At 40.7% G+C, this 23,630-nt stretch overlaps 2 protein-coding genes across 7 annotated transcripts; one reads left to right on the top strand and one right to left on the bottom strand.

The window, feature by feature from the left end:
• The first annotated feature begins 5,839 nt into the window (after positions 1 to 5,839).
• On the top strand, positions 5,840 to 23,608 carry LOC111243730 (monocyte to macrophage differentiation factor). 4 transcript variants are annotated; one of them, XM_086980556.1, is made up of 6 exons: positions 5,840 to 6,926; positions 7,167 to 7,422; positions 16,824 to 16,905; positions 17,593 to 17,750; positions 18,916 to 19,165; positions 20,318 to 23,608. In XM_086980556.1, exons 2-6 carry the CDS (start codon positions 7,274 to 7,276, stop codon positions 20,609 to 20,611), a joined length of 933 nt encoding a protein of 310 aa, XP_086836682.1. In that variant the 5' UTR covers positions 5,840 to 6,926; positions 7,167 to 7,273; the 3' UTR covers positions 20,612 to 23,608. The 4 variants fall into 4 exon arrangements, with proteins under 4 accessions (XP_086836682.1, XP_022645459.1, XP_086836683.1 ...); XM_022789724.2 differs by having other exon boundaries at positions 5,840 to 7,422; XM_086980557.1 differs by lacking the exons at positions 5,840 to 6,926; positions 7,167 to 7,422 and adding an exon at positions 9,531 to 9,670.
• Positions 8,977 to 20,319, bottom strand: LOC111243731 (uncharacterized). Of its 3 annotated transcripts, none has more exons than XM_086980560.1 (5): positions 20,154 to 20,319; positions 19,379 to 19,719; positions 16,793 to 16,933; positions 12,798 to 12,929; positions 8,977 to 9,627 (listed from the first exon to the last, which is right to left on the bottom strand). In XM_086980560.1, exons 3-5 carry the CDS (start codon positions 16,856 to 16,858, stop codon positions 9,451 to 9,453), a joined length of 375 nt encoding a protein of 124 aa, XP_086836686.1. In that variant the 5' UTR covers positions 16,859 to 16,933; positions 19,379 to 19,719; positions 20,154 to 20,319; the 3' UTR covers positions 8,977 to 9,450. The 3 variants fall into 3 exon arrangements, with proteins under 3 accessions (XP_086836686.1, XP_086836687.1, XP_086836689.1); XM_086980561.1 differs by having other exon boundaries at positions 16,793 to 16,937; XM_086980563.1 differs by lacking the exon at positions 16,793 to 16,933.
• Positions 23,609 to 23,630: the final 22 nt, after the last annotated feature.

A 23,630-nucleotide genomic window follows, 5' to 3' on the forward strand; every position in this document is an offset into this window, starting at 1 on the left:
TTAATTTAACAGGTTCATTTGTTCCTTCATTTTGGAATTCACGTTGGACCCCATTTTGTAAGAACTCGCATTCCACCTTATTACTCCCATAACTGCCTATGGTGACTTGCAGAAGAACTTTGATTATCATACTAGGTATATACGGCAAATGTAATATGTTAGAAAATCTATTTGTTTTAGTGGGCTAAAAATATTAGGTTATCGTTCTGTTTTATTGATGATATTGAAGTCCGATTCTTGACACCTTTGTGTGTAAACCTACCTTCTTATTTTACAATTCAAATTAGTCATTTGTGTAATCCCAATATGTGGCCAAATTGGCTAAATCGGGCGCAAAATTGACACAGAAGCCCAGCGATTGTTGGCTTCATCCATGAGTATTAGCCGACTGGCTACAGGGGCAGATCCAGGAGTGCGGCAAAGGTTCGGCGGACGTCCTCTATCACACTGATGAGCGTCTACTATACACCGCAAAGTTCTACATCTTTACCCGTTTTTCTTAGTTGCCTGAGCTCTAAGCTTTTCATCTGGCAAAACCGTCAGGCCTTCCATCAGACGGCTGGGTCCCAGCATTAAGCGATATGTATCTATGCCCAATTCGTGTCTCTAAGATTACTTGCCAAATTAAGCTAACACGGGGACCTATTCAGTCGCCTATTGACCACCAATATACAATTTAGTTGAATATCATTTAAAGTCTCTGGTTTCCTGAGCTAGTAATACGGCTACCTGATAGTGACAATAAAATATATTAGGTATCGCAATAGTCGACTAATGTAAACGACGGGCCAGAGGTAAAAGCCTAAATACGGAGCCGTAACTGTTACGTAGCGCTGCACCATACAGTATTGGGCCGGACTCTATGACGGCTGCCGGCCTTTGGCGACGCGCATGGCCGATTGAGTCTTAAGCCGATCATCCTACATTCAACCTTTCAATGATTCGGCGAGTGCACAGTCATGCAAAACATGTATATGTATATAAAGAGAGAGTATGTATTTTGTAAAAGCACATGCCGTTCGCTTTAGACGTAGTAGTCATGCTGGTAGTAATAATAGTGAGCGCAGAATGCGGTTATGAGGAGATTGGTTGAATATACCGACCCGAATGAAGGAAGAACAATGAAAAGGTGGCTGCAAGTGGTATGTAGTCCCTCTATGCGCTGATTTTAGGGTCTATCGCGGATTCGATTTTATCCACACCTGAATATGAATAAAACAAACTGTATGTTTTTGTTTGCTTAACTGCTTTTTAGATCCTGATTGAGTACTTCTTTGAATTGCTGGGTTGTCGTCAGTAAACCTATTAGGTTGTACTTTACAACACAATATCATTTCTTTATCTTTGTTAGTGGATAGTCAATAAGGCGTCTACATAAAAATACACAACACTAACTATATATATATATATATATATATATATATATATATATATATATATATATATATATACATGTCGCAAGATGGCCATTCGTTCGGATGAGCCCTAAGTTATAAGATTCATAAGCTTAGAAAATTGAAAAGGATTGACAGTGCACGGCGTAGTTGCTTAGCCTACGATAGCATAAGTGTGTCAGGCTCCAGAGCGATAGGACCGGAGGACAGTATCCTATACAGTGCTTATCGCAGTTCCCCCCTCATCTATTACGAATGCACCCCTCGCTAGATTCAAAGAAGCGCCCATTCGTACACAATTTGTGCTGAAAGTCATGGATTGCGAAGCAGATGACTACGTGATGGTTTGTCCGTTCCTCTTCCCTTCAGTCATTGTCTCTCATTGCTTTCGTGTCAAAAAAGTCACCATCTATCTCAGCGAACTTCTGCTTCCACCTGCTGAGCCACTGTACAATGCCTCGGTTACCGGAAGTCTAAAACAAAATTTCAGATCCTTGATGGACAATGTGGTTTCTTGCCTTCAAATTAATCGGTTTCTTGCCCTACGATGAAGGCCAAGAGCGCGCTTCCAAAAAAATAAGTGCAGAGGGGACTTTCACTCCATTGAGTAGTTCCCACTGAGAATCCTCTTCAATTATATTTACCTCGTAAGTTGCTACTGGCGCCACCTTGAGTAATATGCGAGGGGCTGTCATGAGAGAAAGGCGACTCGGGGTTCACATCGCAAACGATGCGGTCAACGCCTTTGGGCATCTGTTTGTGATGTGCGAAATAAAGCTGTGACCATTGAAGGAGATGAGTAGCCCGAGATATGGGGACATGTTAACGAACCGAAGGGGAAAATATGGGGAGAAACAGTATACCGCCGGCCATGTTTCTGTCTTCGCTCCAAGGTTTTACGGCTTCCGTCTTGCCCAGGTTGACCTTTCATCCCAGTTCCGTTACTAGCGCCTAATCAGCGTCTACTGTACCCGGAATTTGCTACGGCCATAGATTACCAAGTTATCCACGTGGGAGACAACGCAGACCAAATTTCTTAAGCTCGTCGTTCTGTGAGGAAAATCTTCAAGTAAGATCAACTACAGAATTGAGCACTTTTTTAGTGTCTGGTGTAGCGTCCCATCTTCGGAGTCGATGTTGTTTCTCCGGTACAGCTTTTCTACTCTTTAAAAAGACGAATAGTTTCTTGGTCGGGAGCCCAATGAGGAACCTTAGCATACGCGATTCTTAGTAATTCTGCGCCATGATGATGGCAACGTTGGTTCATTTTTGCTTTTGCAATCCTCAAGGCAAAGGTTTATAGTAGTTTAGACAAGTGTAGTGCAGCCTGCAAGTACTGCCTCAAGAAACTTCGGAGGTTAAGAAAGAAAGTTTTGTCTAGTCAAAACTCACAACGAATACAACTTGTGTGACTGTGGTACTTAAAAGTGTGCTCTACATGCAGTTAGTTCGGCTTAAATCAAAACTAAATGTGTATCCATAAGGGATAAAATTTGCCTTGTTGTAGATTCTCTCTATATGACACACGGCTTTGTCCTTCTCGCATAGGCCGAGATACCTAAAACTTGCCTTAAATTTCTTATTTCTAAACGGCTTATGTTGCATTGGGTAAGAATGTTCTTGTTTGATCTACTTACTGTCGACTACAACTTACTGTTGGTCGCCTTGGAGCATATGAGCAAATAGATTACCAAATAGCCCCTTTTTGATGATCACCTATTGGTAATTATAGGGGCTTCCTGATTCATAAGGAAAATTGCCAACCTTAACGACAAACAGACAGATCAAACGACAAACAGATCTGAATTGCTATTATATATGAATATTTTACATGAAAAAAATGATGGTAACGAAATTTATGAATACGCGAAATGGCACAAGGACGCATATTGTTCAATAATCTAATCTTTGCATCCTATCCCTAAATAAACCTTGATTTATTGGATTATCTTGTCCTAGTTTTACCACCCTATAAAGCGTCACTTCGTCCACCTATTTCAAAACGGCCTTGAGCGCCATGTTTTGCGGATGGTAATTAAGGCAAAACTCGGTCATACACGGTATACATAATCAAAAAAAGATTGTGGTTGTTAGCAGTGAGTCGCAAACTGCGTAGCTCTAAAAACTTAATGAACATAAATATTCTGTCTAGCCCAATGTTAATTGTTGTCAGTGTAGAGACTGCGCGACCTAGTTCATTCAGTTGTGAATGCTGGAGAAGAAGGGTTTTCATTTTAGGGCTAAACTCATTGCCCCAACATCTGTTGCACCGGAGGGCCGCTGTTTCATTGGGCTGTACAATAAGGGACAATTATTCACGTTGTCTCTGGCGACGCGCTTTGTCTGATTCGATTATATCAACGAGGTTGGCTACAGTAAAATTCAAGTAACGTATAAATTCATTTAGCGCTTCCTGTAAATTCAGAAGAAGTCCTGAAGTCTAATTTAAAATAAGATTCCAGCAAAGATCGGCAAACTCTCCACGCTAACGAAAAAGGTCAGTTTCACAAAACGTATATCTAGAACGAGAACTCATCAAATTATTAAGTAACAAAATACGTCATTAGAGTTTTACAAGGTTCAAAATGATGCCAATAGTAGGAAGGACTACGCGTAGCTACCCGAAAGTATATATGTAATCTCATTTATAATTTCTCCATTTCGGGTCAGTATCTGTTCAAAAAGCAAACGTGAATGTGTAGAGTTTTTAGATAAGCCATTGTACGTGGAAGAGTTACGTACGTATGTTTAAACAATAAGCTGGCCAATGTCACTATCGGCACAGCTCTGCACTTTACCGGATTTGAACATACGCCATGATCTTCTCTGTCTAGTATAGAGGTAATGTTGGAAAGAACACTACGTTATGCTACAACGAAACAATCCCTATTATCGTACTAGGAGGGAAGGAGGATTACATCGTCGGTTTATCAAGGTGCCCTAAAGAGGGGCGGGTAACACAGTTGTTGAAAAGGGCACATGGTCCTTACGGCAACAAGCTCCACTATGTGTACTTAGATGAATCAATTGGTGCTTTTCTTAGCGAACGCCTTTGGCGAACGATCATGATAAGTCCTCGGAATTACTTCGGTAATTTTGCATCAAGGACCTGTCCTTATTAAAACGTCTAGTCGGTATGAGTCCTACTGGATTTATCTGAGGATTTCCCAACAGACCTATGAAACGGCATGGTAACAACGTACCAATGGTCACTACTTATTAACGATAAAATTTGAACTAGAATTAAATGGCAACGCAATCCGTTCATCAATGGTTCCGTCAGTTAGTACCTTTCGTGTCCTTAATCGTAATTAATTGGCCTATTGATTATATCGCTTAAGATCAACATGTTCTATGTCATCTAATTGCGGCTGACCGTAGCTGTGAATCTCACTTTTTATATTTTTTTTCCGAGCCAGCAACTTTACGCGCATTTTCAAAACAGCATTTCCGAAGTGCATCGACATGAGGATTCACTGGTGGCATTCATTTAGAAATATGGATTAACCCAACTGAAAATACTACTCGAACTCGATATGGATTTATCATAACAAAGTCGAATTTCTAGTATGATAAATATCACAAAGTTAGACAATGATCTTCCACAAATAGAAGCCTGTCAATCACCGACGTCTAATACTTATTTTGTGTCTTTAAAGGTCTCATAGGGCTAATGAATGAAGGCAGTTATGGTTCGCAATGCGCGATATTCTTCCACAAAGGAAACTGTTTATCTTAAATTAATGTAATATATATCTTTGTCGTTTACTCCGGCAAAATTTTCACGTAAAGGCTCTCCTTGATCCATTATATCTACGTACACTAAGATAATAAGAGGCGTACCTTTTTATTACGTTTAATTATTAACGGTAGTAAGCTTCACTTATGTAGTCAAGGCTGAATAGGCTCGTACACGCTATGTTTGCCAATACACTGAGCATGCAATGTTTTTTCAAGGTCATTGGCGTGGCTTTGCAGGAACCGCAGATGAGCACGGCACCTTTTGCAGCGAGAGTCTCTTTTTGCTGGTTTTGTTTAGTCTTATCCCTCGCGCAAATTGTGCGTCGTGCTCCCCTGTTGATACTGATCTTCTCATGACGACCATTCGAACTTACTGGATACGAGAAAGGGATACGGAGCTGTCCCCCTTAATTTTACTAGCGGGCTAAGCCAGAAGGATTCAACATGGAGAGCGCACACTCGCAGGAAACTAAAACGAACGTCAACATAAAATCTATGGGATTCCCTTGCTGTCGATTCCGTTTGTTGGTTCTGAGTGAACACAAAACCTCCATCTTATTCTATTCCCCATTTCCAGGCCATGTTTTTTGCGCTGGGCTAAATCCGCTCTTCTACTTCCCTTCCCCTACGAAAAAGAGGGACCTCAAATATAAGGTAGCCACCTCTCAATCAGCCCCATCACTTACCTAGTCAATTCCACAAAAGCATCGCCTCTCCTTTCCCTTACAGATCCCTATGACCGCCACGGTTCAGAGACGCTTATGGTTGACCGGCTGTCTGGCTGCTCCTGTGCCTCCATGTGCGTCAGCGCTCCGTAGGGGGCGCCACGTTCGTCTCTTCGCTGCTGCCTCCTCTTGGCCTTCCTCCTCGAGGCAGCAGCACCAGCGTTCTTCGAGAAGGGTATGCAATCGTCTTAGTACGGCTACCGCAGACTTCTGATTCTTCTTAACTCAGCTATTCACCTGGCCATTCGTCTATTGGTATTCGGAGGTCTGCCAATTACTGCTCTATTAGTAAGGTGTTCTCAACAAGTCTGGATTTTTGCTAATTCACTGTGCTAGCATGATTGTTCTGTACTGCTACAGCAGCTCCACCAACCGCCCTGATCAACTGCGACAGCGCTGAGAGACCTATGCATTTACGTGAGCCGTCTTACGTATATGTCTAACGAGGTAATACTCCCACGGCAGCAATGGGTGTTGACCGTTCTATCACTACTGCTGCTGCTCGTGTGAATGGTAACGATGTTGCTGGCCTTTACGGCGGACGCGGTGTGCAGGACTAGCTGATGCCTCTGCTGCATCCGCTACCTATTCGATCACTAACTCGCTTACCTTTTCTTCATATATCTACCGCTACTCTCTCGAAGGCTGAGAAGGCCTTTGCGCAGTCAGGTAGCACGCTGGTGCCTGTGGTCCAGGTAGTCTTCCTCTTTCTGCTGTTAGTTGCTGCTGGTGTTGCTTGTAACGGTAGTGTTGTACATCGTGATGCTTTCTGGTACCGCGAGTAGCAGCGCGCGCGGTTTTCGACGATGAACAGGTCGCACTGCACAACGAACAAAGGAATCTTACAAGCAGTAGAGGAACGAGATCATAGCAAAGAAACCCTATTCTATTCTACCGTATCCACCAGTTATACTTCGTTTGCGCTAAATTCATGCGGTACTGCGCGTAACTAATATGTGGCCGATGAAAGGGCTTCAAGCTTAATACTGGTAGATCCGTCGAAAGAGTTTCCGGTTAACTAAATCAATGTCGTGGAGACAGCGACGGCGGCGACGACGTTCATACTGTGAGTGTGGTCCAGCTTTGCTGGCGTCGCAGCTGTCACAACAAAGAAGTCAAGTGAAAATCGATGTCCTTGCTGGACAAGTAAAGCAAATGAAGAGTGCTCGATGACTTAAGCTATGTGTGTTCATGTGTAAATGGCGGTAGTATACCGCTGCGTTTCTTAGCTTACAGGTATACAACAAGGTAGGTCACTATATAGCTCCAAATCGATGAGGTTTCTGGTGCTTCTTCAATAACACAGGACCCGATGATACCAGGAAACGTATCGCCGATTCCGGTGCGTTCATAGCAAGCCCCATTGTACGAAGACAACGTCAGAGGCAGGCGAAAGTGACAGCAACAGCTAAAATGTTGACCGGAACCAATGACGTTAGGTCTAGTCCGGTGTCGACGAAGCAGTCTGTAGGGGCGTCAGAGCGTGCCACTTGGCCACGCTATTTCGTCAAGCACATGTGCTGCGTCCGGGAGCGTGTCGTTAGAGAATTCGGGCACATCAAGTAGGTGTCGTTCTGAAATCAACTCAATCGAATGCAATCATGTATAGAGCATATTTGCCACTCGTTACTAAAAGACCTACAAGAACACGACGTATTTTCTTTTACAGCTACCATGCTGAGCCGGATGCAGATTCATTTAATCAGAGAGGGGCAAATATGTTTGACTATTGTTATTTCATTATTATCTTTGATGCACTTTTCGACTTCTCTATGAGATATTGTTCTTATTCAATAAAATATTAAGATAAACCAAGCGAACCTAGACGTGTAAATTCTTATATCCTGCTACCAAATATATGTCCTTTTCCGTTGTGTTCTAGTCTCCATAAGGAAATTTCATTCGTTCGATCAATTTTCAGGTTTCGATAGTTATTTTCGACATACAGATTAACTTTATGCACAGTAATAAGGAAGTTATTGATCAATCTGAGATTATCTATTCTTTTAAGCGGTTAACGATCTGCTCTATTGCGGAATTTTAAAATAGAAAGTAATGTGACGGTACTCCTACGAATCGACACTATAGTTCAATGTAATTTTCGTATGAAATAGTTCTAAGTTATTTTTAGAAATTGCATTTGTTTTGCTAGTTAAGGACGGCAGATTTAGCAACCATGCGTCGGCCTTATCCTAAGTTTGTTTTTACTTATTCGTTGAAGGTACGCACAGAACTAGTTCCACTGATAGGTGGTTGAATTTGAGTAGATCTCAAGTAAGGCAAGTTTAATTTGGCAAATAATGTGGGCATTTTTTACTTTATTATTGCCTTGGAGAAGAGCGCGACCGCGCGTTGCTTCCCCAAAGGCCTAGAAGGACACAATCAAGAAGACCGTAAAATAATGACATGGGGGCGGTACGTTCAATACTAATAGTATGCTTGGAATTCCTAGTTTAATTATGGTCCCTACTATAAGCACCATCGATCAATTGCAGTAGATAACAACTTCTACTTCCCCGCCTCGTCAAAGGACAAATGTTCAGGCTGTAGTGTTCATCCCGCAGTTGTACAACCGTCTTATGAATAACCGCTCAACCCTAAAAGCCCGTTGAACACTTCTCGGTTATTATATGAGTATGCAAATATACGATCTACTCGACAGCTAGCAATACGGAAAGAGGTCAGCCTTAGGTGCAGGTATAAACAATGGGCGTCATTTTACCGTGGTAACTGAAAGGCTATCGCAGGGCTGTGGCACATACTCTATAATCGACGTCATGAATTGCTTTGTGCCTTTAATTGTCTACGAACACCATGTCCGGGTCGGTTATTAGTGGCCTTTGTTATGTTAACAGTGGTCAATAAGTGATTTGCTGAAATTTTTCCCTAGCAAATACCCGAGTAAATTCATCTATATAATCTAGCTTTCAAATAAGTTTGGGCACTTATCTCAAGTGCTGCCAACATAAAAGTTATCGAGGAATCACTAAAAAATTAGTAGAGCTATGGTTAAATGTTTTCTCGTCTTTCGAGGATTTGCTCTGCCTTACCTAGGACATAACAGATCTGCTCTCTTCGTGTTTGCCCTTATTCTTTTTCTAACGACACCTATAGTGTATATATAAATTGAGAAACTAGCAATTTATTTTAAAAGTCTTCCAGATACATCATTTACTTCTGTTGTAGTAATGTATTTTCCGCCGTTCAGCTCCTACTGTAGCGGTTCGCTGTTATCCGATTCAACCTCTGTATCTTTGTTTTTACCAAATTTTCGTTGCTGCTACCATACTACTTAGGAGATACCCTTCTTTACCCTTCTTGTAACCAGGCCACATCACACATTCTCACGGAAACTATACTGGCCTGCCCACGGTCAAGGGCATTTTGGATTGTCGCGGTGCTTCACAGTTCTGCGCCATTAAGACTATCTATTCTACAGTGTTAAAGCCGTAGTATTCTGAGCAAGTCGATCACGATGCCGTCCGGACAGATTTCCCAGTCCCGTTAGAGTAAGCGAACCTTCTGGTAACATTTATGCTAAGACCGCTGCTGCGCTATAGTACTACTTTCTGTTTGCCCTCGTAAACCAGTCAGCTGCGTCGTGAGATGTGGTTGTTCACAGCCATCGTTTGAGAGATACTGTTGGTATTAAGCATGTGCATCTGCGTCTGAAGAAGAACCCTTATACGTAGAACAGCCCCGTTGCAAACACCGGCGTTGCAACGCTCTTGTGACAGGAACAACGGCGGCTGTAGTATTGTCTCGACCTGTGTGACAAAAAGAGAGCAAGCATCAAATGATCACGCTTAGGTACGTAGATACGCAGACAGATTTGCATTTTGTACCTTGGGCAGAGCCATTAGACAGAACAGATGCTCACCAGACGGACAATTCTCTAAGACAGCTCTTTTTCGTACGAACTAGCTGAAACGTAACAATGCCAACAAGACTAGAGCCGCTACAACTAGCGCCACGCTCAACTGAAGAACAGCTGAGGTGTTGGAAAATGCGTAAATTCGTTACTCTAACTATAGATGTAAGTAAGTCGATAAGTGTGTGTATTCTTCTGCCGGAACAACCTAGCCACCCACCTGTTTTTTCCCTTCTGGGCCCACTCAAAAAACAAAGGATGAAGAGTGAATATGTAAGGCCGATGAATGTATCACTTTGATCTGAAACCCTTTTTAGTACGAGTAATATATGCTGTACAGAATGCCTTTCCTACGCCTTAATTGTAAACCCTTGATGGGACTGTTGAAACGTTACCATGAACACAAACTAATAACAAAAGATTTCCGCAATAACATTTGGGCATACAGACATAATCTTTTGTATAGCTTGCGACCATTCTAAAAATAACTACATCACTTAATTAACCAATACCAGATGCTTACGCACATTATTCTTTGAGATTTAAGCAAGATGCATAATGAAAGATCTTATCTCCAAGCAAGCCTAGGTAGTAGACGATATTAAGTCGGCGTTCCAACTAAGGTTAGCCTGCGACCTTATGACCGATAAAAATGACTGAGACAGTCTTCTGTTCAGTGAGTGATCCACCCAAAACAGACCTCAGGCCAACAGCAGCCTCTCGCAGCAGGCACGGTCCCATTTAGCTGAGGCGCGGCAAAGTGAAGGCCTTTTAAATATCTCAATTATTGTTTTAACAACGGCACCAGCAACAGAAAACGATTGCAGGCTTCTTATGGTAAACCGAGCGAATTGAGTAAAAGATGAAGATCAGGTAGAGCAGGAAATGTATAAAGTTATCAAAATATTTTTTTCTTTTCGATTTGCGTGTAATGTATTTTGGCTATCTGTTCAAGTTGACCAGACCAGGGAAACTTAGCAACTTACGCTCGCGAATCGCGATTTACAGGTTAGGCAAAATAATTCCACCATTGTTATCATTTAGTAATAAGTACTGCGAGCGAATTACTTTGGTGCAGGAAGAAGAACACACACAATGCAAAAAATGTTTTCAAAAAGAGAAAAGACAAATTTTTTTTTACATACCTATGCATTGCATTTGAGCGAAAAGTCAGAAGCATGTAAACTTTGACGCCAAAGGCCAAAGCGATATTATTACTCCGTGTAGTCCTAACAACAGTATAATTTAAGAGTACCTTCAGCCATTTAAACAGAGTCAAGACTGACCCGTTACGTTATTACCATAAATAACTCTGCCAATCGCTACGTGTAAATATATGTCTCAATATGAGACAAATTTAACTGAATAGCACAATAAAGGAATGTCGTTACTCTTATCTGGAGATGCAGTTCACAACCGTAGATGTGCTAAACAAAAGCTAGCCAGCTAAGGCCAATGTCACAACAAGCTCTCCTCTTTCATAGGTCGAAAACGATCGCTTTTAGAAGCGGTAAATAGGGCCACTTCTGCACTTCCTTTTCTATCACGGCCTATAATGTCGACCGGCTGATAACTGATGTCGTATTTTCATGGGCTAAATTCAAGCTTTAGCGAGCATTTATTGCTATTACTGCGCTATACGCCATGCGTTTCACATACGATATGTTGGTAGCAAAAAAATGGAAGTATGCCTTTTGTTTCTCTGCTAGTGTATCGTATCAGGGAGAAAAAAAAAACAAAGTTTTTAAAACTGTTTATTTAAAGCATGTGGAAATCTACTGGTGAAGTGGTTACAATCACGCGGCAGCTTGGTGTTTCTCTACGTAAGCGTCGTGACATGGCATTTACGTAAAAACTATACAACGTATATACTTCGTGTATAGCTCATTTTTCTGGCACGTCGGTTTTTCTAACCCGTGTATTTCGAGTTTTACGTCCAGTATCGCTGTCACTCATTCCATCAGCGCGAAGTGCGTTTATTCACAGGCTCGAACATATACCACGACGTCTCCTTAAGATTACGAGGCAACGACGTTCCCTATTAAGCTATCACGGAAACAGGCTTTTCTGACTAGCTGGACCTAACCTTAACGACACCTAAGGAATATTTGCATTTTTGATTGAACTTTCCTGTATTCATATGATGATCGTAAAAGGCTTACTGAAGTGAACAGTTTAAAGTAGATTAGCCCTATGGTAGCGCTAAAACTAGTAGCTGGAAGTACTGGCCAGCTAACGTAGCAAGGGTATAGGATTTGAAACATGGACACGTTTGATCCCGTTTATGACATGTACTTGCTCTACGCACTTGCTAATGCGAAACATTTAAACAAGCAGCACTACAGTTTGGTCCTAACCCTACGGTCGTTATGAGCTTATTGCTCATTGTGGCAGACGTACATCAACTGGGCGTTTATGCCGTTTGTAGTCATCGATTTTGCAAATATTATATGGAACTTCTACATAGAGGAAATACATTTTAAAGTAATGGAAGTAGCTTCGAAGTGGCCACAAGTTGGCAAACTTCTCGAGGAGCTCTTAAGGATAGGTTCAGATACTAACTGAAACGCTATAGTCTCTTGCACGGTAGCTCGCTCAGTCGGAATCGGCCAACTGCTATAGGATTAAAGGAAAAAAATCGAGAATTGATAAAATGTCTATGAGGATTTTTCGAAGAAGATGATTGTGGTCGGTTCTATAGATATTAGAAAAATTAGGGCGGCCTTAGTCAAAGTTAGGAAAAATAGCCTTTTAGCCGACTTCATATATAAGCGCACACAAGGAGGCAAATCGAATAAGGGATACACTAAGCCAAACAGTTTTCGGAAGCGGGAGTTCCTATGCTTGAGCGCACAGAAGCGCACAATCCTTTAGCAAGTTCTTATAACAGGAATGGCTTCGCAAAAGTCTAGCAGCTTCTGAGCAGCTCTGGGGGATTATATAGCGTACGCATTAGAATCAACGTCTGTTAACAGACGACTTTTTTCATCTCTAATGCATAACATGTTATTAATTTTAAAAAAAAATCTGATTTGGCAAAAGCATATGTTGCGGGTAAATAAATACCTGATAAGTGTTAACTAGTCTTGTTCCAAATTTTGCTCCACGGTTTATACTGTGCGGTGACTGTGTACGCAAGCAGAACCTAAAAGAGCGAGATCCGCTAGCAGCTGGTTTTTCTCGATACTTCTTACGATACTACAACGCAGGCAAAAAAAAAAGGTTAGAAATTAAGGTTATCCAGAGTATATATTAAACCATATTAAGGCACTTAACGGTGTAATAGATACAGGAACCGGAACGGCAGTATAAAAGACCTAGCCTTAAATCAGGTATAAATGAAAAGATCGAGATGTATTTTAACAGTATTATTATTATTATCATTAGTGTCGTTAGGCTTTTACAAAGGAATCTGAAAAACTTTGACATAAAACATTGTTCAAACTAATGGGACTATAACAAAGGCTTTTAAATATGTGATAGAGGTATCCTCCTTTATTTTTGATGCACTTGTTCCAGTGATCTGGCAGCTTCCAGACGAGTACCTACAATTCGTCTTCCTATATGTAATTCCTCTATCTATGACTTCCCGAAGTAAATCGAAAGTAACATACGCTTGCCCAGCAATTGCTTTTTTTTTGTTAAAAGCCTCTTAGTCACACGGATTTAGATCGAGAAAACCAGTGTGTTGTAGTCAGTGTTGAATATTTCTTTGCTTAATTCAGTCTGACGTTGTTATCAAGTAACCAAACTGCGTGTTTTCGATTACCATGCCATAGCCTCATGAATCGCTCTAGGAAGGCGCTGTTTCGTTTTCGACGACTATCTTTTAGAACCAAGTGCTCCTTAAGTCCATTGCAAATACTACCTTCAGCTTGCTTTGAAACGTACTTGGCACTGAACTGAAATTCTCTCAAGGGTGACCCCGTTCTCTCGCCTAACTCCTCTCCGGCTAGCGATCTATATTGAGCCATGTCAAGTCTACCGCGACCATCTGCTCCAGGAAAGTGTTTTGTTGTAGTCTTTAAACTTGCAGATGAGTGTACCGCACGCATCTTCGACTGGCGTAGAGTCAATTCATTAGAGACTTATCTTTTACTCAATTTACGCATTTTCAGTGTATGGGTTATAACTCCATTACAAATTACATGTGAAATATTAGATTTTGCCGAATGAGTCCTCAGACGCCAAATTCTGCTCTCATAAAAAGCCTGCTCGATTGTGGCCTCTCTTCTTGTCCTTCGGGTCCTGATATCTAGTCACTACTTCTCTCGTCTTCAACACTTCAATCTCCGTAACTGAAATTTGTGCACCACTCACGTACTGTGCTCTTGCCTGAAGTTCCCTTGCTTTATGTCTTCGCCGATTTTCGATGAATTTCCACAGTACTGCGGTCTTAGAGATACAAAAACTCGACTAACAAACATTGCCTAGCAAGACTAAAGGAGGTTTGCCTTCTGAACTTACTTTTCCTGGAGTAAATTCAACTGGTTTTCACTAACTAGTTTCCAGAAAACTGGAACATTTATCCGCCAAATTTCGTCTGCTAGCGGCGCGTAATTAAAAAATTTTTTAAAGTTCATTCACTCGTCATGAACTTCACCATGGTCCCTAACTAAGCTCCTTGGCTGCGGCGCACCAATCGACTGTGGTGGTGCCGTGAAAATGAATGAGTCCGCTAAATAAACATAATGATCTTAATCATGCGATGACCTTCTGTACACTTTGTGTCGAACCCATGTGACGATCGCGGTCGACCTGCTTCCGATCGCTGGAGGGCTTAGCCAGTCTTGTGGCTGTTACGAGCGATTGCGTTTAGTGATTATAGAGAAAACAGTTAGGTGCAAGAGTTTTGCTGTTGTTTAAGTATGACTGGTCAATAGATCCAATCGAAATCCCCTTCCGGCAAACGATTAGGTTGATTTTGATATTATTATCGTTGCATGGGCAACGCTCTCTTGGTCTATTGGTTGGGAATCTTTGCTTAGAGTATCGGTTACATTTGATAAACTTATGGTAGTAGGCCTGAACTGCGTACACGACTAGGTACGCATTACATCAGCCTATACCAGAAATCACATGGCGTATTTGGTTATCATCATTGCTAGGCCGTGTAAAACGAATTGCCGTTGAGTATCATGGTCAGATAAACGCACGTTTACCCGTATATTGTCTGTTTTGAAGGATATAATACACTTGAATGCTATTAAGTGAATGGAATATTTTGCGTCACATAAATTAGCGGTGTAAAAAAAACATAACTGATGAGTATGCCGCTCCTGTATGTGGTCAAATATGTGTCTCAGCGTTTTTAGCAATGACTGAAGGCATACTGATTGCGACACGGCAAAAGCACACCGGTAACCGTTCCTCACATCATAGCACTGAGATCTTATTTATGAAAGTTGCATGAACCCTATGTTGTCGCTGGTTTTTGCGAACTAAGCAGATAGGCTTCGTTGCAGGCCTGATGTAAGGCGCGCCAATGAGTGTACAGTATTAGTCAGAAAAATGGAAAGGAAAAGGAAATTCGTTGAAATTGAAATATGTGAGGTGCAGCGACATATTATTACTAACTAAGCTTCCTCAATCAATGCTTATGCCGTTGCATAATAAAACTAATTGAAAAAATTAGTAGTAGAATCGATCTTGCTTGGCATACTTGGCCAACCGTGGATTCAAATGTCCGCAGACAAACTATCATATTTATACATCTGTTATTATTTGTATAAGACAATGTACGAGTCAATCAAAAAGTCAATATACGATAAATCCACTAAAAAAATGAAATGTACTATCAATTCAATAGGTTCATTGAATTTGATTAGTAGGCCTAAGGGCCCGTAAACCTAGAGTTTCACGTAAATAGTCCTTAGTTAGCCAGTAGATCTCTGCGCAATCTGTGCGCTCTAATCTGACTAATTATTAGTAGCATAATAATAGTCGTTTGTTTTTAGGTTCCAGGCTCTGTTCTATGCCAACTCATACGTATATGGTTAATAATATATAATAATAAGAATAAAAAGTATGTTAATGTAACAGGAGGTGTGAGAACCCCCATGGCTAGATTATAATAACTTAGAACTTCGCACAGATCACAAACACTCATACTCAGAGAAAGATGGGCTAATTTGAGAGCGTCTACGTGGAACCCCAAAGTTACAGAAAGCTAGAGCTCTCTTTATTAAGCGTAATTATGAAGTTGGTCCTACACTAATTTTAATTAATCTTAGTCTGTCTGTTAAATACATTTGACACTTGTCTGTTGTGTCCTTAATGCTTACCTATAATGTAGAACGCCCATTGGAAACAGTAAGGTAATACTGCATATTTTAAAACAGCCATCTTACCGAGACCACAAATTATAAAATGTCTCCCAAGGGAATTTTAGTGCTATTTCAAAAGAGGAATGTTTCTAGGTAAAATCAGTAGTACCTCGTTCGCAGTCTAACCAAGGACTGGTCAACTGGTCTAAGAATAACCTATTTTTTTGCCCTATGGTACTAACTCCTATCATATGACCGCGGATCTCCTTGGGTTAACTTGGGCCTGTTTTTTTCGAGATCAATTAGGTCCCTTCAGGCAGCAAATTCGAGAAATCTCTATCATTTAAGATCTAAATGGTAGCGCCTGACAACAGCGCAAACACTGCAATGCACATATAAACAGATGTAAATAAATGTATTGTAATTAATAAAAGGAAGAAGCTGTTTGTAGCAGAATCTAAAACACCCACATTTGAAACACATCGATTTGAATAGTTTATACTTCCCTAATAGCGGCGCTGAGTCTGAAAGAAATTCTGTGTTTTTATTTCTCCGAAAACGGTCAACTTCTTCGGTATATACAAGAGGCGTCTGTCTGCATTTGTCACATCGGTATGATGTGGTACAATTCTAAAGATGTGTACCATAGGATAGCTTTCGGAAACTACAGTAACTACAAGACTGTAGCTGGATTTTAAGGGTGTGGTATTGGTTACAAGACCGCCAGCACTGGTCCAGAATGAATCTTGCAAAAAAGAATCACTTATTTGAAAGACAGCTGAAAATTTTGCTTACCGTGTTACTGGCATCGTTGCTACTGTTGCAGGTGGATGAACGCCCCGCCTCGGCCGGACGAGCCATACGTGCCCACCGAGATAGAGCACATTGCTAACGTCGTTACGCATTTGGTTAGTATTATAATTTTGTGTGCTGTTTCTGGCTTGCCGATGGGGATACGTTTATCGTTAGACACCGTCCACGGCGAGTTATATAAAAGTGTCAGCATACAAAAAGGCAGCTGTAGTTGAAAAACCAATAGATCCCAAAAACAGCTTTCCGAGACTGTATATCGCCGTTCTCATCATAGTCAACTGTTAGCTTGTAAATTTCAATTCAGCATCCATAATAGCAGTGCCTCAACGAAAATTGCGAAACGATATATAAGTATATACATATGCTAGAATACTCTACTTCGTTTGCTCTACGATGTGCGGCCCATAGTAGCTAATGAATACGAAATGGTATAGACAAGATGAACAAACATTTCGTTGATTTCTCTGACAGGTTAAAGTTAGATCTCGTTATCATTGCAAAAACGTCGGAACTTCACTCCCAAACAAAAACAATCCTGAGTATCAGCAAAGTATCTCACAACACTTAGCAGATCCGTGAAACCAATAATTCTAGTAATGAGCATGATCGTTGAATGCGCAAGATTTTTTTATTCCACAAAGTATATCTTGTCAGCCACTAAATAGCGGCATTCACGCATATGCAACAACGTTATATATACGAAAAAGAAAGAAAAAAAACTCGATTATATGTCTATAACAAATTATCCTTGTTGTATTTATTGTTTACTGCATAATTTGCAGCTAGCGGTGGTGCCGAGCTACAAAGGGATGTGGCATCTACTTAACGAATCGGAGTCCCGTGGACAACAAATCTGCGCCATCCTCTATGGTTCCGCTCTTATAGCGCTATTTCTTGTGTCGACGATCTTCCATTCGATATTTTTCTGCGGAAAATTACAGTGAGCAGTCTAAACTAGGATGCATGCAGCCACTCGTTTGTAGGACGCAGAGCTGGCCTATTTTCCTTAGCGTAGTTAGGTCTAGCTAGAGCTATTGGGCATTGCTGTGCTACGAGGTGCCATGGAGGTAGTAACTAATTTATAGAATTTAATTAACCCTACTCATCAACGATCCGTCCCCGCTACTCGCTTATTTAACAATATAAGATGGTCAACAGAACTGTCAATATATAATATTCATATAGCACTGGTTCCACGGAGGAGAACAACCGGAATGTTTGATGAGCAATATTTCTCTCTAACATTTTATTTGTGCAATTTCTCAGTCTTATATCGCTATTATTAAGCACAAATAAGTGCTTCATATAAATAAGTGCCAACCGCTTCAACGTGTTAAAGATTAATTCCAGCCCCATATATATGTATAGGGGATTGTACGGGACAAGGCTATATACGGATACGAATTTTTCTTTGACAAAATTTCTCTGAATTTCTGTCGAATAGTATAAAAAGAAATGATCAATTTTGCTATACTACCATAGTTTTACCCGTTCTAAAGGAACGTTTTAGCAAACTATTGAGTGGCATTGCTCTGAAGCTTCAATGAGCCAGGATGAACTGAGGTCATGTGTGTTTCTCGAACACAAATGTTAATTTTGTAAAGAAACCGAAGCATCTAGATTATTACGCATACGCGTATGTATATATACGTCAAAGCAAACTAAGACACCGTATTTGCTGGACCACACATCGTTGTCGTTTTTGTAAAAAGTTTTCGCGACATCACGCTTCGTTCAGACGAAACAGCATCAAAACCACGGTGCGATATTTATTGTCGTGGATCAAAATTTACCGTGAATGACTAGTTAAACCAGAACCGTGCCGGTAAAACTGATTTGAAGGACGGCACGCATATCGTTAGCATAGCTCCTCGCTCCTAGACAGAGCTTCATATGTGCTCATCGTAGACGCACCGTAATCTCTGAACTTGGCAGATAGTTATTGCAAAGCATCGCCTTTTCTGGCCATAAGCACAATCTTTTTCTGAAAAAATGTCTTCCCTTTAGCTCTGTTGAACGAAATAGTTAGTAGCTCATCTAACCACAACTGTTTTAATCCAGGATCTATCATTAGCCTGATTGGTGTTCTGCTTATCTAATTGCAGAGATTTGAAGCGCTCATTACATCGGCTGGACCGCTCGACGATCTACTTCTTCATTGCATCGTCGTATACACCGTGGCTTATGCTCAAAGACTTCCACACTCTATGGGATCGTAGCCAGATTTTTCTGATCTGGATTTCCTGTTTCGCTGGAATTTTGTATCAACGACGATACCACGAAAAGTACAAGACATTTAGCGTCATCATGTACTGTTCCATCGCTATATTTCCAATAGCGACCGTCCTCAATATGGTTTGTACAGGCGCACCTCAACCTCATAACGATTTCGACATTTTGTAGCTGTGCTTATCCCTACACGGTAAATCTCAGTACTCAGTGCGTGTCCCATTGACAAGAACACAGTCGAGCTCAGCTCGTGCCATGTTAATATTTATTGCCTTCATCCCTGCAGCATTAACGATCATTTCGGTGAGGTTTACCAAAAATGTCTGAATTTTTACTTACATTTAGCATTTCCTTGGGTGTTGGCAGGTTCATGGTATTAAGCGAAATTATCCTAATCACGTAATAATCATATGAACCAGCACGTGCCACTAGCAGCCGTAGATTATACCCAAATTGGGTCTAGATTACGTCTGCATGTAGGATCGCTAAATCCCATCGATATTTTCCGTTTCCAATGGCCGCATCCACTGCGGTATATATTTTCAAATATCTCCGTAATGACCGCCCACTGAAGAAAAACACAATTAGGGCTTCCATGCTGTTTGCCTGCTGTCTAGCTTGCACAGTCTGTCAGGCGACATCCGTTATTTAGCACACTTCAGTCGTTTTCTGTCGCTTACCTACATATAACATATAAGAACTAATTAATATCTGATAGTAGATAGTTAATATCTGATCCAACATAATATTACTATCACAATTTGTATCTATTCAGTGCAAACGTTACAAGATGTTAAAAATATCCAGTTGAATCTTCATTAAGAATTGATCTTATGTTAACAAGCAGCTACATCGACTGCAGCAAATACTCACTCAGCGTTTGCAATTCTTTTTGTTGGGCAGGACATTTTATTCGATACCTGTCTCGACCTTTCCTCAGCCTATATTATTAGGCGTCACGATAATTTATAATATATCGCGATATCGTAATTATGCTTGGAGTAGAACAATATCTATATATATATATATATTTGATTAAACTTGCATGTCGTACACATCCTGCTCAAACGATAAGTAATAAGCTTGCGATCGTATTTGCAAGAAAAAAAATCACCTCAATATGTATCGTTCCATATTGCGTAATTCATTGATCAGGCTCCTTGCGCGTGGTGATGCCAAAACCGTTATTTTTCAAATCCAACCGACCAGTTCAAAGGACCATCTAACCATCCGATAGCTCTTCTCGCTCGATTTTTCTCTGTCGCTTTTTTGATGCAGCGTCCACTTACAGGCATTGGCGAATTGGCGCTCGGTGGTTTCTTCTACCTCGTGGGCGTAATATTTTTCAAGCTCGATGGCCGTATTCCGTTGGCTCACGCCATTTGGCACATTTGCGTCGACCTAGCAGCTCTCATACATTTCAATGCGATTGCCACGCATCTGTATCAGCAACAACTACAACAACAACAGCAGCAGCAACAACAACAACAACTCGCAGCTCCAGTGGAACCAGCTGTCGAAGGCACCGCCGCACTCGTGTCTGTGGAACCACCTCAGGTCACCGCAAGTTGAAAGCTTGTTATTGTCGTTGAAAGAGGGAAAACAGGAAAAATTATAGAAAATATATAGATCACGATATGAACCACTGCGAGGTGCGTAACAAACTGGCGCTAGCTAGAAATGTTAGATGAAAGGACACTAAGTTCATTGGGATGCCGCCATGATTGTTTAGTGGCGTATTCGCCTGCTAATCTTAGCAACACGTTGTGGTGTGGGTTCAAATCCGGTCGTAGACGCACTTCGTCTCGTGCTAGAAGCCACCCGATGGAATACCTAACGACTCGAAACGTAGGGGCTGCTTCGTGCCCGATCTTGATACGGCCGATACCTTAAAATCGTGACACCTAAAAGAAAGAGGGCGTTCCCAAGTAGTGTGCCATAAGCGCACGTTCTTATCGATGCAATAAGGAGAAATTTCGAAGGCAGCGACGAATTTCAGCAGACGAAGATTGTTCCTAGTGAAAACCAAAGTGAATGGTACTGGTTGGCAGATAGGGTTCTTCCTTTTCTTCATTGCTTTTAATCTAGAAAAGTATCAACGTCTTTGCAAAGTCCCGGGACCGTGCAGCCATTTTTTTTTAAATTCTACTCAAAATGATACGCACATTCGTTATTGTTTCTCAGCGTAGAGCTATTTCGGATGTAATCGGATGACATTCCCTTGCTAAAAGAATGGGGTCTTCATATTATGTGGTCAATCAGCACAATATTATATGGGTCAACCGAAATCATGTAATTTATGTACAGATTCCTGAGTATAGCTCGATGCTGGTATCTTTTTCTGATGCCACGATTTTACCAAGTCAGTCAGGCTCTTGGATAATACAGTTAAATCCTTCTATCATGCACAGGCATCCGTGAGCAATTAACGCTCGTTATTGCAAATCTCTTAGAAATACGCGGACCTAAAACGGGATATAAAAACATCCCCATCCAATGACCCAAAAAAAGCAACATAGTTAAGATTTATCGTTATAAAACAAACCAACTAAATACTGCGTAAACCTTATCCCCTGCCGGAGTGCGGAAAAGGAGCCTGGGTCTAGATTGCTGCGATTCTACTCATATCGGCATTGATTCATCACCGCAAGATGAATAACCCAGAATTTCGTTTTCCAGCACTAGTTAATGGAGGTCAAGTGACGCCTACCTCAGCCTCCTCGGAGTGATACCACCGAGTGCTTGACTTGGCTTGTAAAATATGTACAAAATGTATTTACTTATTCCGTAGCATTGTATGCAAAGGCAGTAACAATTAGGTTGGCATTTGACATCAATACCCGAGGCGTCAGGTGTTTGAGTCATAGAAAATAAAAGAGAAAAATAGAAATAATAGAGAAAAGAAAATAAAAAAAAAAATTATTGCCTCTTGACCCGCATGCGGTTAGTGGAAATATGTTGGGTACTTTATGATTATATATTTATAGGTAGCCAATAAAAGTGCGGTCGAAAAATGTAGGCAGTTCGTGTGGCTATTCTTTGCCCTAGCGACTGCGTATACATTCTATCCTATTTATGCTGACGGCTTTTACCGCGATCATGCGAAAAACGATTTCCGTAAGGACAGACAGGCATCTGTCGTCGTCGTCGTTGTCGTCGTCGTCGTCGTCGTCGTCGTCGTCGTCGTCGTCGTCGTCGTCGTCGTCGTCGTTTGCTATGTACTTCACCGCTCCCAATAAGAAAAGATATTCATCTTGAGCTCTCCGTCTTGATGAGGCAGTAAGCTGTGCGAAGTTATATATTAAAAAAATACACATGGACATCGCTTACCCTTTTGAACCTGGAGTACACACCGTTACTCACCGTTATCCGATTTCCTCTTGGCAAAGTACGAGGTTTCTGAAGGGTTTCTACGAGGTTCTGCATTTCTTCTTCTTACAGAAGAAGAAATGCAGAAAAACACAAGAATTGGCACACACACATAACGCATTGCTGAATTTTTGACGATGCCTCCTCGGCCTCCGAAGCATTCCGCCTGTGTGATATGTACAAGCGTATGTTACGACAGTTATTACACACTAAACCAGCGAACGGATTGAGTATTTATTATAAAAAGAAAAACCATAATATTATAAATTAGGGCTGTGGGTAAATATTGTAAAGCACCGAGAATTGACGATGTAGAGAATTTTAATCGCGTTGCTGGACAACAAGCGCAAATGTGTTCCTAGCTTTCGGGCTATTCTTCTGCAATGCCAAAAGACAAAAACAGTTAAACTAAGATGATTTTCCATCAATAGATTTGTTATTACTTGGCAATATGTGTCTGTTAGCTTAAAAGCAATACATTCTTTTTAAGCTTTTATTTCAAGTTATTCAGTTTATTAGATAAATAGACTGCTAATTCGAGTGCTCACCATAATTTATATATATATATATATATATATTAAATTTAGTAATAATTATTAAAAAACAGTAATTACTATAATGGAAAACGTAACTTTTTCAAATTATTCAAAGATTGTCATAATAGCTCTATGGAAATTAAACTTACAAATATTCGCATCACATTTTAATAACATATTACTAATCAATTTACGTTTTTCTATTATAGTATCACATAGATAATAACAATACTTAGGGAAATATATAATTAATTGACATCATATTCGGTTTGTTTAGTGAGAGTGATTAAAAGAATTAACAAGTTCAGCTATGTTCCAAACCGTCTTCCCTCTGTTCTGATTTTATAACAGGCCAAGAGTCCTACTGTTATTTACAACGACACAGCATAATAAACAATACATAGTTCATTAGACATTCTTCCTTATGTATATATCCGTACGGAAAATACATGTTACGTAACGTAAGGGCGTCGGTTGTCGCATGAAGTTCCATCAACACAACTGTGGTCAATGTAATGTCAAGTTATTGATAGAAGTAGTAGTTACGATACCGTACCGTACATAGCTCGTCGTCTTTTAAAGTATGCACAATAAATAGAAATTCATAATTATGATAATTGCAATGACGATTAGAATGAAGCTATTAAAGATCCACTTCTGCCTATCTCCAAGTGTGCTTTATAAAT

Source organism: Varroa destructor, unplaced genomic scaffold, assembly GCF_002443255.2.
Source record: "Varroa destructor unplaced genomic scaffold, Vdes_3.0 BEIS01000002.1, whole genome shotgun sequence".
Taxonomy (NCBI): Eukaryota; Metazoa; Arthropoda; class Arachnida; order Mesostigmata; family Varroidae; genus Varroa; species Varroa destructor.